We start from the raw sequence: 14,716 nt of genomic DNA, 5'->3' as shown, positions 1-14,716 counted from the left end.
CTATTGCATCTCGCCTTGTATCTGTTTGGACCTCAACTCGGTCAGGAAGACCCTGGGTCATCTAGCTTGCTTTTGTAAAATAAGAAGTTGTATTTTTTAAAGCAGTTTTAGGTTCACTGCAATATTAGCTGAAATGACATAGACTTCTATGAAATCTCTTCTCCCCACAATTTCCCGCTTGGTTCATTTTCCGCTGCTCCAACAGAATAAGTGAGACTGCTGAATTTAAAAAAAAAAAAAAAGGACAATAATTTTCTCATGGTTCTGGAAGCAGGGAAGCCCAAGAACATGGCACTGACATCTGGAGAGAGTCTGACGCCTGTGCCATCCCTTGGTAAAGGGGGAAGTGTAGAAGAAGGGAAGGATGAGGCAGGAAGAAAGGGCTGAGCTGACCTTTATCAGTATACCACCCCTATGATAACCAACCCACTCCTGGACCACAACATTAATTCAGTGGATTAACCCTCTCTCTCTTTTTTTTTTTTTCTTTTTGATCCCTTAGACATGGATTTAATAATTGTAGAAATCCAAAAGAATCAGCATCAATTCTCCAAGTCAGAGTGAACTCTAGCCAGCAGGTTGGCTCAGGCACTGAGCTGCCTCAACCAGTCAAAGGAACTTTGATGTCTAGGCTGACTTCCCTATTTTTATAATCTCATCATTATGTATCATGTGTTTAGTTTCCATAAAGTATTTAGACTGAAGGCTGTGCAGCTTGGGGGAAGACTAAGGAATGCCTTCATCCAGCTGTTGTGAAAAGCTGTTGAGACAAGAAAATGCTCAATCTAGCAGCCAAGAGAATGGAGAATGGACAGTGCTGCCCTTGCTTGTGCTAGACTTTAGTTTTATGCACCACTTTTCAGCTGAATGTTGCTGCTTATTTCCCTTCATTTCCTAGTTTCCATTCATTCCTTCCCTTCTGTCAAAGGTCTAGAGTCCAACAGTTCTGAACTTTGGTATCCATGAAGCTGAGTGTTCAGGTTGCCTCTGAGGTATTTAGTCACACCTAGCGCTGATGTAGCTGCCATAGACAATGCAGCTTTGCAGAGATCCACCTCTTCACTTCCTGACAGTCAGAGAGTTATTGCTCTGAACCTGAGGCAAGGAACTGTGCCTGCTGCCATCTTGTGGAAGCCATTTAAATGGGGCATACTCCACAGGAGCTGCCCAAGACCTTGATGGCATGAGATCTCTATTGTGAGTCTTGAATCTGTCTAATGGGAAAGTTTCTGTACTTTGGCAGAGACATAATTCTGGTGTGAGTTCTGTTCTCTCTGAACATTAGAAAGGAGGTCAAATGATGTTAAGGAAAGAAAGACCACCAGAGTGGGAGTCTGGTTCTTCCTAGATTATCTGGGAGACTGTTGGGTGACTTATGGAAGGCCTCAGTTACTTTGCCTACAGGTGTTGCATTTGGTTGGTGGTTTGAGTTCATTTCACAGTCAGAGATTGTTTATGGTCCATAAAATGATTGATTGTCTTGGAGGTATTTTAGGAAATAGGTAACCCCCTCCCCAATTTTGACTGAATTTCCTGAGTGTCTTGGTCCCCTTGTTCCCAGTAACACACTGCCTCCTGATCTGCCTGGGCTACCCAGAGAGTAATGAAAGTAAGGGTTTGTGACACACAAAATTATAAATGTAGTGACAGCCGACCATTTAGTAGACAGGAGCCTTGCCTTTACTCAACTTAGTATAATAACTAGAAAAGGCTATTTTCTCCTTCCCTACCCCCAGGCCAACTCCTTAAGGCATGCAGGTGACTATCCCTTCCCACCTTCCATTTCTTCTCATTCCACGAGGGAACCCTGAGTAAAGAACAAGTAGTCCTAGAAAGCAGAGGTCTCAAGTACCAACTGATAGCCATTTCAAGATGGCTGGTAAGTCTGGTCCTTAAGGCTATGTCCAGCAGAGGCCAACTCCACAGGAATGTGAGCTGCATGACCTGGGGGCAGCAGGTGCAGAGTACAAGCTCACTGCTGGGAGTTGGTGTGCAGGACCCATGGAGGACCTTGTGGTGGCACAGACCCTGGGCAGCATTGGCATGGATGGCGTTCACACTGGGGTGGATGGGTTGATGCAGCACTGTGGTTCCTCTACAGGCAACCGACCCTCTGACCACCCACAGCCGTAAGAGTAGTAGGAGCAGCTTCAGCAAAGCTCAAGACCTAGTGTGTTTCTGCGGGTGACTTGCCAGGATGGGAGTCAAACTTGGATTTGGGGGCCTGACATGCTTCCTTCTTGGGCTCCTTCTCCTGCTCCCACATGGAAGCTTTGAGGGCATCGTGCTCTTTTCCCTGATAGTCCTTCTGTGGTGACTTTTCCTGCTTCTGCAGTTCGGGCTCCTGAGCTTCCTTAGCTCTCTGTTTGGCCTCCCGCCTCTTCTCTGCCTCTGGTTGCCCTTCCAGCTGCCTCTGTCTCTCTGGTTCCTGATCCTCCTGCACAGCCTTCATGTGCTGTGAACCTTGTTTACACACTGCTCACACTGCTTCTCATCCAACAATCATTGGCCACTGCTGCCAGGACAGGGTCCAAGAGGTTGTCCTTCAGGTCCAGCCACTTCAGGTTCTTGAGCTGAGCAACTTCAACAGGCAGTGTGACCAGCCTGCTGTTGAGCACATCAGGTGCTGGAGTTGCACCAGATGGCCAAAGTCAGTCAGCAGCTGCAGCTTGTTCTCACTGTGATCCAGCTTCACCAGGTGTGTGAGGCCACTACTCATTTCATGGTAGGACAGATTCAGTGCAGTGGCCTTTGGAAATACAGCCAGCTGTTAATCAGGACCTCATTCAGGTTGGGAGCTCAGGTCCAGCTCCTTGCCATTAGCTTGTTTCAGAGATTCCTGTCCTTCCTACTGGCCTTCTCCTTGGTCATGGTGATGCTGACTGAACTGGCCCCAGCTCTGGGAGTTTGTCCAGCCAGTGAGAGATGCTGAAAGCATGTCACTCAGCAGATATGCACCAATGGCCATCCCCTGAGCCCTCCACCATCACTGTCTCTGGGACACCATCACAAGTATCCCAGGCAGAGGCACTCCCAGACCCAGGACTGTTCACACCAGTGCAGCCAATAATCCTATTTATTTATTTGTTTGTTTTATTTGTTCTATTTAGTTATATATGACAGCAGGATGCATTTTGACTCATTGTACACAAAAGGAGCACAACTTTTCATTTCTCTGGTAGTACACAACGTAGAGATACACCATTCATGCAACCATACATGTACATAGAGTAATAATGTCCATCTCATTCCAACATTTTCCCATTTCCATACCATCTCCACTGCCCTCACTCCCCTCTGACCAATCTAAAATCATTCATCCTTCCCTCCCGGCTGCATCACCTTGCCTCAATATAGATCACTATTCACATATCAGAGAAAATATTTGTCCTTTTTTTTTGGTGGGGTTTGGTTTATCTCACTTACATGATATTCTCCAACTCCATCCTTTTACCTGCAAAGGTCATAATTCCATTCTTTTTTGAGATGGGGGAATATTCCATTTTGTAATCCACTCTTGAGGGTCTCACCTCTCAACACTGCTGCATTGTTTCTACCACATGATATTTAGAGGACACATTTAAGCCATAGCCCATGCTATCCACCTCACACACCACAATATTTTATTTTATAATTCATTAATCAACAATGACATTATTCAGAGTTCCTAGTTTACATATGGTTCTCTTTTGGCATTTGGAATTGCACTTTCTATAGTTTTGGAAGGAAATATAATGATGTGTTCACCCTCATAGTATCATACAGAAGAGTTGAACTGAATTAAAAATCCTGTCTGCTTCATAAATACTGAAATTTTTACTTTTTCTACAATTTTTGACTTTTCTGGAAAGTCATATGATTGCAACCACACAACTTTCATACTGACTTGTTCCCTTGGTAATATACTTTTGAGTTTCCTCTATGTATTTCCTTGCTTCAGTATCTCAATTTTTTTTTAGTAACCAATAATATTTTATTGTGTAATGGTCCATCATTTATCATTCATCCATTATAGTGGTTAATTTAAATTGTCAACTGGATTGGATTAAGAGATGTCAATGATTAAGAGGCTTCTGGGTGTGTCAATGAAGGCCTGTCTAGGAATGACTGGAATGTGGGATAGTGAACTGAAATGGAGACCCTCCCTAAGCATGGGCAGCATCACCCAATAGAGTGATGGCTTGGATGGAATAAAACTTGGAAGAACAGGGAAGCAGATGCAGATGCAAACTCAACTCTTCTTGAAAGGGTTCTTGATCGCTGCTTAGATCATCTGATGATATTGCACCCTTGATTCTTTACTCTTCCAAAGTGGACTCTGCCAGTGTTTCTATAGGCAGTTTCCAGAATCCTTGATGTTGGACTAGGATAGCACTGTTGATCCCTCTTGTTCTGGGGCTTCTGCCTCTTGGACTGCATAGCTACTGGTTCTTCAAGCTCTCCAGCTGTAGACGGCCATGGTGGACTATATGGCTTCTGGTCGTGTAAGCCAATCTAAAGAAATTCCTTTTTTATAATCATACATCCTGTTGATTCTGTTCCTCTAGAGAACCCTGACTAATACAGAACCCAATTGCTGACTGTGTGTTAAGAGCATGTTAGTACATGAGAAACTTCTAAAATGGGCAGCATTATTTTTCTCTTTGGAGATCTCCTGTACTCTTTCACCAATAGTACAAGTCTTGATTACATAGCTTTGTGTCAAGTCTTCATGTTGGGTAGTGTTCATTGTCCAATTTTGTTCTTCAAAAAATGCTCTCCTGGGCATGGTGCTATCCCTCCTGTGTTTTTGCCTCAGAATGTAAACTTGGTAATTAGTTGTTAACATCTATCAAATCAGGTCATAAATATTTGGATTGTAGAAAATATAGATATGGGAAGACCTGATCTTGATAATGTTGAGTCTTCCTGTGCATGAGCAGGGGTAAGTTTTCATTTACTTCCTTTTTCATCAGAGCATTGTAGTTTCTCTCATGGAGGTCTTGTACATGTTTTGTTAAAGCAATACTCAAGTATTTTATTTTGGGGCATACTAGAGTAAGTGCTACTATGTTTCTAACGTAAACTTTGACTTGGGTATTGCTGGCATATAGGAAAATCATTGATTTTGCACATAATCCTTTTGTATTTCAGTTTCACACTAATCATTTATTAGTCCCAGAGTTTTGTAGTATTACTTGTGATTTTCTTCATAGATGATGTCAACTGCAAAGAAGGAAGGTTTTATATCTTCTATTTCTTCTAAACCTTCTTTTTCCTGTCTTACTATTGAGTACAATGTTGTAAAGTGGTGAGAGGGAACATCCTTCCCTCGTTCCTGATTGTTATGGTTTAGATATGAGGTGTCCTGCACAATCTCCTGTGTGAGGTAGTGCAAGAGTCTTTGGAGGTGAAATGATTAGCTTATGAGAGTCTTCATCTAATGAGTGGACTAATCCACTGATACTGGTGAACTGAGCAATAACTATAGGTAGGTAGTGTGTGACAGGAAGAAATATGTATGGTTTCAGTAACACAATATCTGACTAAAACTGATCTTATATGTAAACCTTCTAGACTCTCACTATTAAAGATGATGTCAGTTTTTGATTGCTTTGAAAATACTCTTTTTTAAAATAACCTTAGAAACTCTTATTCATAGTTTACAGAATGTCCTTACAATGAAGGGGTGCTGAATTTTATTAAATACTTTTTCTGCAAATATTGATATAATCCTGTGATTTTTCTTCTTTATCCTATGGTGTGATGAAATACATTAATTGATTTTTGAATGTTGAACCAGGCTTCTACATCTGAGATAATCTCACTTGGCCATGGTGTATAAATCTTGATCCACTTTGGTGGATTTGGTTTGCTAATTGTTGAGCATTTTTGCTTAACTAACAGCAAGTCCTCTTTACTCTCATTTCAAAAGAGCTGTAAATGTAGTTCAGATTCCTTAGTAAGATTTGTGATACCCCTGCAGGGCTTGGTTCTTGCTCATGTCTTCACCTTCCATTGTTCCATTATCTCCCTGTGTTATTCCCTTTCAGATTCAATGACCTCCATCTTGAAATTTCCCAGCTGTGTCCCACATTGGATCTTCCCATGGTGACAGTGTACCCACAGGAGCAAATGACTTCTCATTTTTGGACTTTAGCTTAAACCTCACCTTTAAAAAGGCCTTATTTAATTGCCTTATTCAAATGTGTCTTACTCTTATCTTTTTCTGTCACAATAACCTGTTGTTTTCCAATTAGAGATTATGGCTCTGTTCCTGAGGCTGGCTTTGAAGTCATGCTCCTCCTGCATCACCTCTCAAGTCTTTGAGATTCAGGCTCACACCACTACAGCCGGCACTACTATTAAGTTTTTAGTAAAACAAGGAATAAAAAGAATAAATACATAAATAACTGGTTACTACAGCTGCATAAACCTTTAAAAATATATTTGATCTCAAACTCATAAGGGGAAAATTGAAGATTAAATGAACAGAAAATGAAATTGCTCTGACCCATTAAAGGAGTAAGTGATAAACTCATCTTCTTTGGAACAAATTAATGGGGATGATATTTTATTCTTGTTTATTTGTCCCATAATATTTATGAAAGAATTTTTCCTTGTTACATCCATGTGACTCTACTTATGAGTTTGATGGATTGGGTCTTGACACATAGATGTTCTTAGAAAAGTATATGGAGAGTCCCAGTGAGTGTAATTAAGCATGAAGTGGCTTGGACACATTCCAGTTGCAGGACTCTATGATTAACGTGTGTTCCCGGTATAAAATCTTTAGTGATTTTTGTCCCTGTCAGGGAAAAGCCCTCCTCTGTTAGTAATAGTTATGATGTTTTAAAAGATGGTTTATTATTCTTAAAGAAGTATTTGTAAGGCACAGGAGTACTCTATCTATACTCCAAGCATAAGTGGTTACCTTACGAGGACAAGAGGAGACAAGTTAAAAAGCTGAATGGTATTTATTAAAGTTACGAAAAAAGAACCTAGAAAACTTTCCATTCCTAAAAAATGCTAGATGTGCTATTCCTTGTTGAAATTATTTGTTTGCATTTTTAGTTAATTGTTTTAATATGAAAATGTTAATTTTTCTCTTTTTACCAAGAATTTCTTTGAATACCACGACAGTCACTAATTATTTTTTCCAGTATTTAGTAGACTCCAGAGAAAATGAAAAGCAAATGGTTGTGTGATTTTAAATATATTCTCAAAAAACAGCACAGCTTTTTTTCTTCTGTGAGCACACTGGATGAAAGAGGGAGTACTCACTATTTCTGAGTGAGATCAAATTTCCTCCTTCAACTGCAGACAAGCTTCCAAAGGTAGGATTTTATAGTCAGTGGCCAAGATCAGATTTTGAATTTGTGTAACTGTTTTTTAACACAGGATATTATATCACTTGAGAATGTAAGAAAATGTTGATAAACTTCAGTAGGCAGAAAGTGGCTGCTCAGAAGGCATAAGAGAGACACCACAAATATATTCCACAAGTTGAAAATTTAAGTCAGAGACCATCTACATCCTCAACACTGTTGCCTCCATCTGGAAAATCAAAGTCCCATGGTGAAAAGCTGATTCCTCAGTTAGCATGGAGATTTCTCTTTTCTGATGACCTGACCCTAGGTTAGACCCTGAGCCTTACTGTGCTAGTGGACACACTGATGCCTGGAAGTTCACCTCCTGTGAATTGTGTGGCACAATGTAGTGTTCTATGAACACTTTTGATTTACTAAATGGAAGAATTGAACTACCACACACCTTGTACAATTATCACCAAACACAAATTTGTGATGTCTGTTTCTGGTCTCTGAAATTAGCATCCGCCAAAAAGTCAATGTTTGATGTGACAGGGGGCTCCTGCTGTTCACAGGGGTGAAAAGGGATGAAATGAGAATGATCATGCTTGAAGATAGTATAAATAGAAAGACAAGGGGACTGAACAAATATATACATAAGCAACATAAGAGAAATAAAGGAAGGGGGAAGACTGTCAGAATTTGACTTGAAGGATAAGACAGAAGGAAGTAACTTTTATTTAGACAAAACCTAGGAAGAAACAGATTTATGTGAAAAATAAAATATTTACTCTTCTAAATAATAAAATCATATCTACTTGAAGATGTCAATGAAATACTTGTGATACCAGGTTAAAAAGTAGGGGTGTGATAATGTTGAAGATATGTAATTCAGAGTGCTTTAGGAATTTATAGGTTAGAATAATGTGGAATATTCAACCAAAGTCTCTAGAAGGAAGTTTCAGGTTTGTGGTAAATTGAGACCGTGCTAACTGCTAGTTTGTCAAGTTGTCACATGAAATTATTATGGTTTGATTGTGCACACCCCATATAATTTATATGTTGAGGTCCTACCCGGAGTACTGCAGGAAAGAGTTTTATTTGGAAATAGAGATCTTGTGAAGGTTGTCCAGTTATAAAATTGTATTAGAATGCGTCCCAATTCCTTATCACTTCTATTCTATTGGAATAGAAAATTTGAATGCAGGGATTTAAGGATACAAACTGGTCATCAGCAAGTCAAGAATGGAGCTAGTTCCTCCCTCACAGTTTTCTGAGGGATCCACCATCACCAAAACCTTCATTTTGATTGTCTGGCAGCAGGACTCTGAGAAGACACATACGTGTCTAAAAGGAGGTAGCTCTAGCAGACAAAGACAGCTTCTGGTTCTAGGAAGGGAGGGGCTGTGCTGCAATAAATGTCTAATGTGAAGCCAGCATTGTGATTGACTAATGGATACATGTTGGGAGAGTTTGGTAGTCATGATAGAAAGAGCCCAGATGGCTTTGGAGAGATGGTGGGTAGAAACATGAACAATGAGAGGTGATACTGGTGCAAAGAAAGAGGAGAGCAGTGGAGATGGCCTCTGCCTTGGAGAATGGAGACATCACTGTGAGCACAATGTCCCTGGAAACAAGAATGCTAAGATGCTTGGAGGTGACATTTTCAGTGGACCTGAGGGCCAAAGAAAGTGGAGGAAGGGCATCATTTTCTAAAGACTCAGCACCGCTATTGATACAGTGACTTGTGGTCTGTGTCCTTCCATTAATAATTGATTGTATCCACTCTTCATATGAAAATTACCTTAAGTGAGTCTTCAGTTTTATTCTGTGTAACTTTATATGTATTACATCTTTACATGGATTTCCCTTTCATCCTCTCTTGTTATTTCATATCTTTAAACTCATCTAAAGAGTAACTTTCTCTGAGAAATTTCCCAAATCTCAACAGGTTTAGAATGGGTTTAGAATGCTGTGAATCAATAGCATTGATCCATGAAATAAATTTATCAACACGTGTCTCAATTGGTCATTAAATTTTGGACAACATAGTCATGTTTCAAATCCATTAGGGCAGGAAAACTTGTCTTATCTTACTAGGATCCAGATATCTTCTGAAGGTAGTGTGCCAGCAGTAGATACTTCAAACATATATGGTAGATGAATAAAAGAGGTTATAATGTTTATCATTGTTTTACAGGTAAACTGCTTTTCTGTCTGAAATCAGCATCAATAAACGAACAGATGGAATATAGGAAAAATGAAACTTACTTTGTCCTCTTGGGCCTCACACAAAATCCAAAGGAGCAGAAAGTACTTTTTGTTATATTCTTGCTCTTCTACATTTTGACCATGCTGGGGAACCTGCTCATTATCATAACTGTAACCTTCAGTAAGACCCTGGGCACTCCAATGTACTTCTTTCTTGCTAATTTATCATTTATAGACATTATTTATTCATCTGTCATTTCTCCCCACTTGATTTCAAACTTGTTCTTAGGAAAAGTTGTCATATCCTTCAAGTTTTGTATGTTTCAGCTCTTTGCAGAACATCTTTTAGCTGGAGCAGAGGTCACTCTTCTGTTGGTGATGGCTTTTGACCGCTATGTGGCCATCTGTAAGCCCTTGCATTATTTGGTGATCATGAGGCCATGGGTGTGTGTTGTGCTGCTGGTAGTTTCCTGGGCTGGAGGTTTTGTGCACTCTGCATTTCAAATTGGCATTATTTATAGGCTCCCATTCTGTGGCCCCAATGTCATTGACCACTTTACTTGTGACATGTACCCCTTATTGCAACTTGTCTGTGCTGACACCTATGTCATTGGCCTCTTAGTGATTGCTAATGGGGGGCTGATGTGCGTTATTTTGTTTCTACTCTTACTCTCGTCTTATGCTGTCATCTTTCACTCTCTGAAAAACCTGAATCAGGAAGGGAGATGGAAAGCTCTCTCCACCTGTGGCTCCCACATCACTGTGGTTGTTCTCTTCTTTGTTCCCTGTATTTTCATATATGCCAGACCAGCTAAGACTTTCCCCATTGACAAGTCACTGAGTGTGTTTTATATGGTCATAACCCCCATGCTGAACCCCTTCATCTATACTCTGAGAAACTCAGAGATGACAAATGCTATGAAGAAACTCTGGACTATAAGCCATATGAGGTAGGAAATCATTGAGTCTCCCACTATGAAGAGAAACATTTCACTGTGAAGCTGTCTCCTTAGGACTATTTATTTCATACTTAAAACTGATGCTAATTTGCTATGGCATGTTTGTTAAGCATAATTAAAGAATAGATTATAGGTTTTGATATTAACATATTTCCCCAGTATATTGCTCATTCTTCATTGGTTTTTCAAGGGACCTAGGAATTTTTGGTACACATATGCTAGGAAGTCAATAAAAATATGCAATTTATTTATGAATAAAATTTTTATATTATTACAAGGATATATATTTAAGTTTTTTATATTCATTTCTAGTAACTATGTTGTCATTTCTCATTTTATATTTTTTGTTTATATTTATATTATAGTAAAGTTCTATATATGTCTTTTTTATTTGATTTTACTAGCATTACATTTATAATTTTAGGAGAATAGTTTTATTTTTGAATTAAATTTGGAAAGCATAACAATTATGAATATTACAATGGAACTGTTTCAAAAGGGTAAATCTGGTAAAAGGTATGTGATGAGTTCCTCATCAGCATCTCCCAGTACTAATCCCAGGTGTAGGCACTGTCTTTCCAAGTTTCTCCAAATTAAGAAAGCTTATCATTTGTGTGACTTTGGTGGACTCAGAGGGCATCATGCTAAATGAAATAAACTGAATACAGAAGACAAATACTCCATGATGTGATTCACAAGTGAACACTAAAATCTTCACACTCACAGAGGCAGAAAGAAGAATGATGTTTGTCATGGCTGGAGAGTGGTTAATCTGGAGATGTTGGTCCAGGAGTACCAAGTTTCATATTGAAGGTAACTAAATCTGGAGTCAAAAGCATGGTAGCTATGGTTATATTTGCTGTAGTGTATACTGGACTCCTAATAAGAGGGTGGATGTGAAGTTCCCTACCACAAAATGATTAAAGAAAACTCTAATCATGTGACATGATGGATATGCTAATTATAGTTGTCATTTCACTATGTATACATATATCAAAATATTACATTATCCACCCAAAATCTGTATGCTTCTCAATTATCAATCAGATATCAAACTTAAAAATTAAAGAAACTCAAGATGATACTTATATTATTACTAAAATATGATTGCTACTCTATGTGTTTTTCTAGTTTTTGCAGTTCTTTTTGCCTATGAGTTCTATTTTAGTAGAGATTTACAGTTGAATTATTGTTTCAACTTTATTAGATGGCTCATTTCTCTTCGTTTTTATGTCACCAAGTTTATGAAGATTATACTCATTTGATGTATCCTTTTCAAATTTAAGTGTTACTTCTTTATTTTTTCTTGGTTTTCTTGGTATATTTTCTGGTAGTTTTCATAATCATAAGCATTTCTTTCTTTTCAAATTCTAACACCTATAATAGATTTCCTTGGTGAGCTGGATTGATGGCCACATCCAGAATAAAGAGAAATAATGGTGATGACAGCTGAGATATGTCACAATTTTATTGAAATGATAAACTTGAAATGATATGCTTTTTCTAAATGTGTCATTCGCAGTTATTTAGGTGATTAAATATTTTTACCCTTGTGCATGCTAATGTGATCAACTACTACATGAGATTGTATTGTACTAAACTATTTTGGCATTTGTGAACTAAACTTTGGTAGGGTCACATTATGTTTTTTCCTTATATCAAAGGATTCTTATGGTTCCTTTTAGAGTTTTTCTGCATTGATTTTTATAATATGGGTATATAGATATCCATATATACATCACTATTTTGAAATGTTACAGAGAAACATTTTGATCATATTTCAAAAATCCTCTCTGAAATTTCTCATCCCTGTCACCCTTAATGTTCCATTACAACATTTAAGGTTAGCTCTGTTGACTCACTTCTCTATATATTTGACTTTAAAATTTTTGTTACTTCTTTTTCTCTAAACTATGAGCTAGTGCTCAATCCTCAGCACCTGTAATAGTGATAGCCACAGTAAATCATTGTTGAATGAGTGCTTTATAGAACTACTTTTATCATTAAGAATAATTTATTTCCTGAGACAACTTGAGTAGTAGTGGACTGATAGTCTCTTTCAAGGTTTGTGAGTAACAATCGTACCCAGCATTTGTAAAATGCTTATCTTTTTCAGGACTTGTTCTACACCTGTTATGTGGGTTTCCTCTTGTAACATTCCAGTGATTAAGTCCTCCAGGAACATCATGTGGTAGGCACTTTTACTGGAGCCATTTTACAGTTGCACAAAGAAGGGCTCATGGAGGTTGAAAACCCTGTGAAATGTTATGACCTGGGGAGTGTCCAGACTCAATCCAAGAAGTCCTGCTTGTGCACAGGTATGGCAGGTTTGGTTATCTGGTAATGATAAGGCCTTCAGCACATGTTGAGTAAGCATCTGTTGATTCTGTTATTTTTCGTGGTGCTTTAGTTCTATATTTATCATGCATAGTTTGTTATTTTAAATATGACATATTTTCAAACTCAAATAAAAGTTCAGATATTCTGGAGACCCTTTCCCTAGACTTCCCATGTATTAAAATTATTCCACATTTGCTTGTTACTTTCTTGTTTCTCAGTACATATGAGTGCATATATATGTATATATCATTATGTGCATATATGTCACTACATACTTCAATATATTTTTTATTTCTCTTAGACATTTATTTGTATATAGCTATTTATAATTTTTTAAAGACTGAGGAATCAGTTGTAGACATGATTCCTCTTTAGTGTTAAAACTCTAAGCCTTTCCAAAACTCAAGATACCGAGCACAGTGCAAAATCAAAGAGTTGTCACTGAGATAGTGCTATTATACAATCCACTCAGCCTATTGCCACTACACCAACTGTTCAATAATATCCTCTTTGCGGCATAAGACAATATAAGGTCACTCGTTACATTTTCCTGTCATGTGTAAAGCATGGATTCCTTTCATGTGAAACATTCCTGAGCCTTCATTTTTTGCTGGATCCAAGTGTCCTTAAGTTGTTTTTCAGTCCATTCAAGGTAACCTTGAAACCAGCATTTCAAGAATGGACTTAAGCAACAGAAGACCACCTGTCCATATTATAAACATTTGTGTGTGTGTGTGTGTGTGTGTGTGTGTGTGTGTGTGTGTTAGTTTATAAGCTCATAATCCTTCACATGGCTCATGATAAAACCCCCACCTTGAAAAGTAGTGTACTTATGAAGAGGCAGGATGACCATCCAGGCCTGCACAAAAGAGCCCTAAAACACCCTTTCTCACTCTTCAGAGACTTGCAGACTGCATGACAGTTGTCTGGTGGAAAGTCCTGTGTGTTCCTGTTTAGGCTTGTGTGCTGTTTCTTTGGTTTGCAGTTCAGGTCATGTCTTTGTCAGGAGGTTTGGCATGTGATCCTGAATTCCTCTTAGATGTCATACCTATGGTCACGACTGTTGTCTGAAAGGTTTCTTGCAATGCCACATTTCATGAGGCTAATGTATCTTCCTTTGTGCATGCCTATTCTTGAAAAACCAGTTTGAGCCAACTTTTAGTTGACTCTGGAAGCATTTACTTAAAACAACTTATAGATAATTTTTTTCCCAAGAAATAGCCAGGTCCAGTGTTGCATACCTGTAATCACAGTTGCTCAGGAGGCTGAGGCAGGAGGATCACAAACCCAAAGTCAGCCTCAGCAACTTAGTGAGGCCCTCAGCAAGGTAGTAAGACCCAGTCTCAGTTAAAAACATAAGAAAGGACTGAGGATGTGTGGTTTAGTGGTAAGCACCCCTGAGTTCAGTTTTTGGTCCAAAAAGAAAGGTAATTTGTTTTTTAGGAAATTATGTCAGGTGTGTCCATTCGTTACCTGGTTCAGTTGATTCTCCATTTGTTGCCAAGAAACTCTTCCTGCTTTTGGATATTACACTGCAGAAGAGAGAATAGTGAATTTATGTAACCCTGTTTATTCTAAAAGTCTGAACAAAGAATTTTTCAGGGATAAGAGTCCACCCCTATTTGAGAAGCCCACGTTTTTAACATTCTATCTAGTTTCTACTGGTGTTTGCTCACAAAGGTTTTGAGGGTCTCCTCCAACAGGAACAGTAGCAGGGGCAACTTCTGGGTAGTGTGTGCTGTGGGTACTGAAATCTGCAGAGGGAGACGCCGGTGACATTGGGAGAAGCTGGAGGCTGGAAGACACATGTGACGGGGTCCTGTTCCCTCACCTCACGTGGTGCAGGACGCACACTCTTCTTACCACCTATTCGCAGGGTATTAGGAGCATCCTGAATGACTAGAATCCCATTTGTGT

General features: G+C 38.8%; 1 protein-coding gene and 1 pseudogene across 2 annotated transcripts in view; one reads left to right on the top strand and one right to left on the bottom strand.

Moving 5' to 3' along the window:
- The window catches only part of LOC306638507 (leucine-rich repeat-containing protein 59-like), an 88,199-nt pseudogene extending 85,480 nt beyond the window's left edge, over positions 1-2,719 (bottom strand). The window contains exon 1 of the transcript in view: positions 2,484-2,719. The product of the transcript in view is annotated as a leucine-rich repeat-containing protein 59-like (transcript). The remainder of the gene's footprint in view (positions 1-2,483) is intronic.
- Positions 2,720-9,533: 6,814 nt separating this feature from the next.
- On the top strand, positions 9,534-10,454 carry LOC306639129 (olfactory receptor 4A47-like; the record flags this gene model as incomplete). The annotated part of the gene is made up of 1 exon (XM_079102548.1): positions 9,534-10,454. One exon carries the CDS (start codon positions 9,534-9,536, stop codon positions 10,452-10,454), a length of 921 nt encoding a protein of 306 aa, XP_078958674.1.
- Between the last annotated feature and the right edge of the window lie 4,262 nt (positions 10,455-14,716).

This window comes from Sciurus vulgaris (genome assembly GCF_902686455.1).
Source record: "Sciurus vulgaris genome assembly, chromosome: 11".
NCBI classification, from domain to species: domain Eukaryota; kingdom Metazoa; phylum Chordata; class Mammalia; order Rodentia; family Sciuridae; genus Sciurus; species Sciurus vulgaris.
Note: the sequence above shows the minus strand (reverse complement) of the source record. Positions and strands in the feature narration are given on the sequence as shown.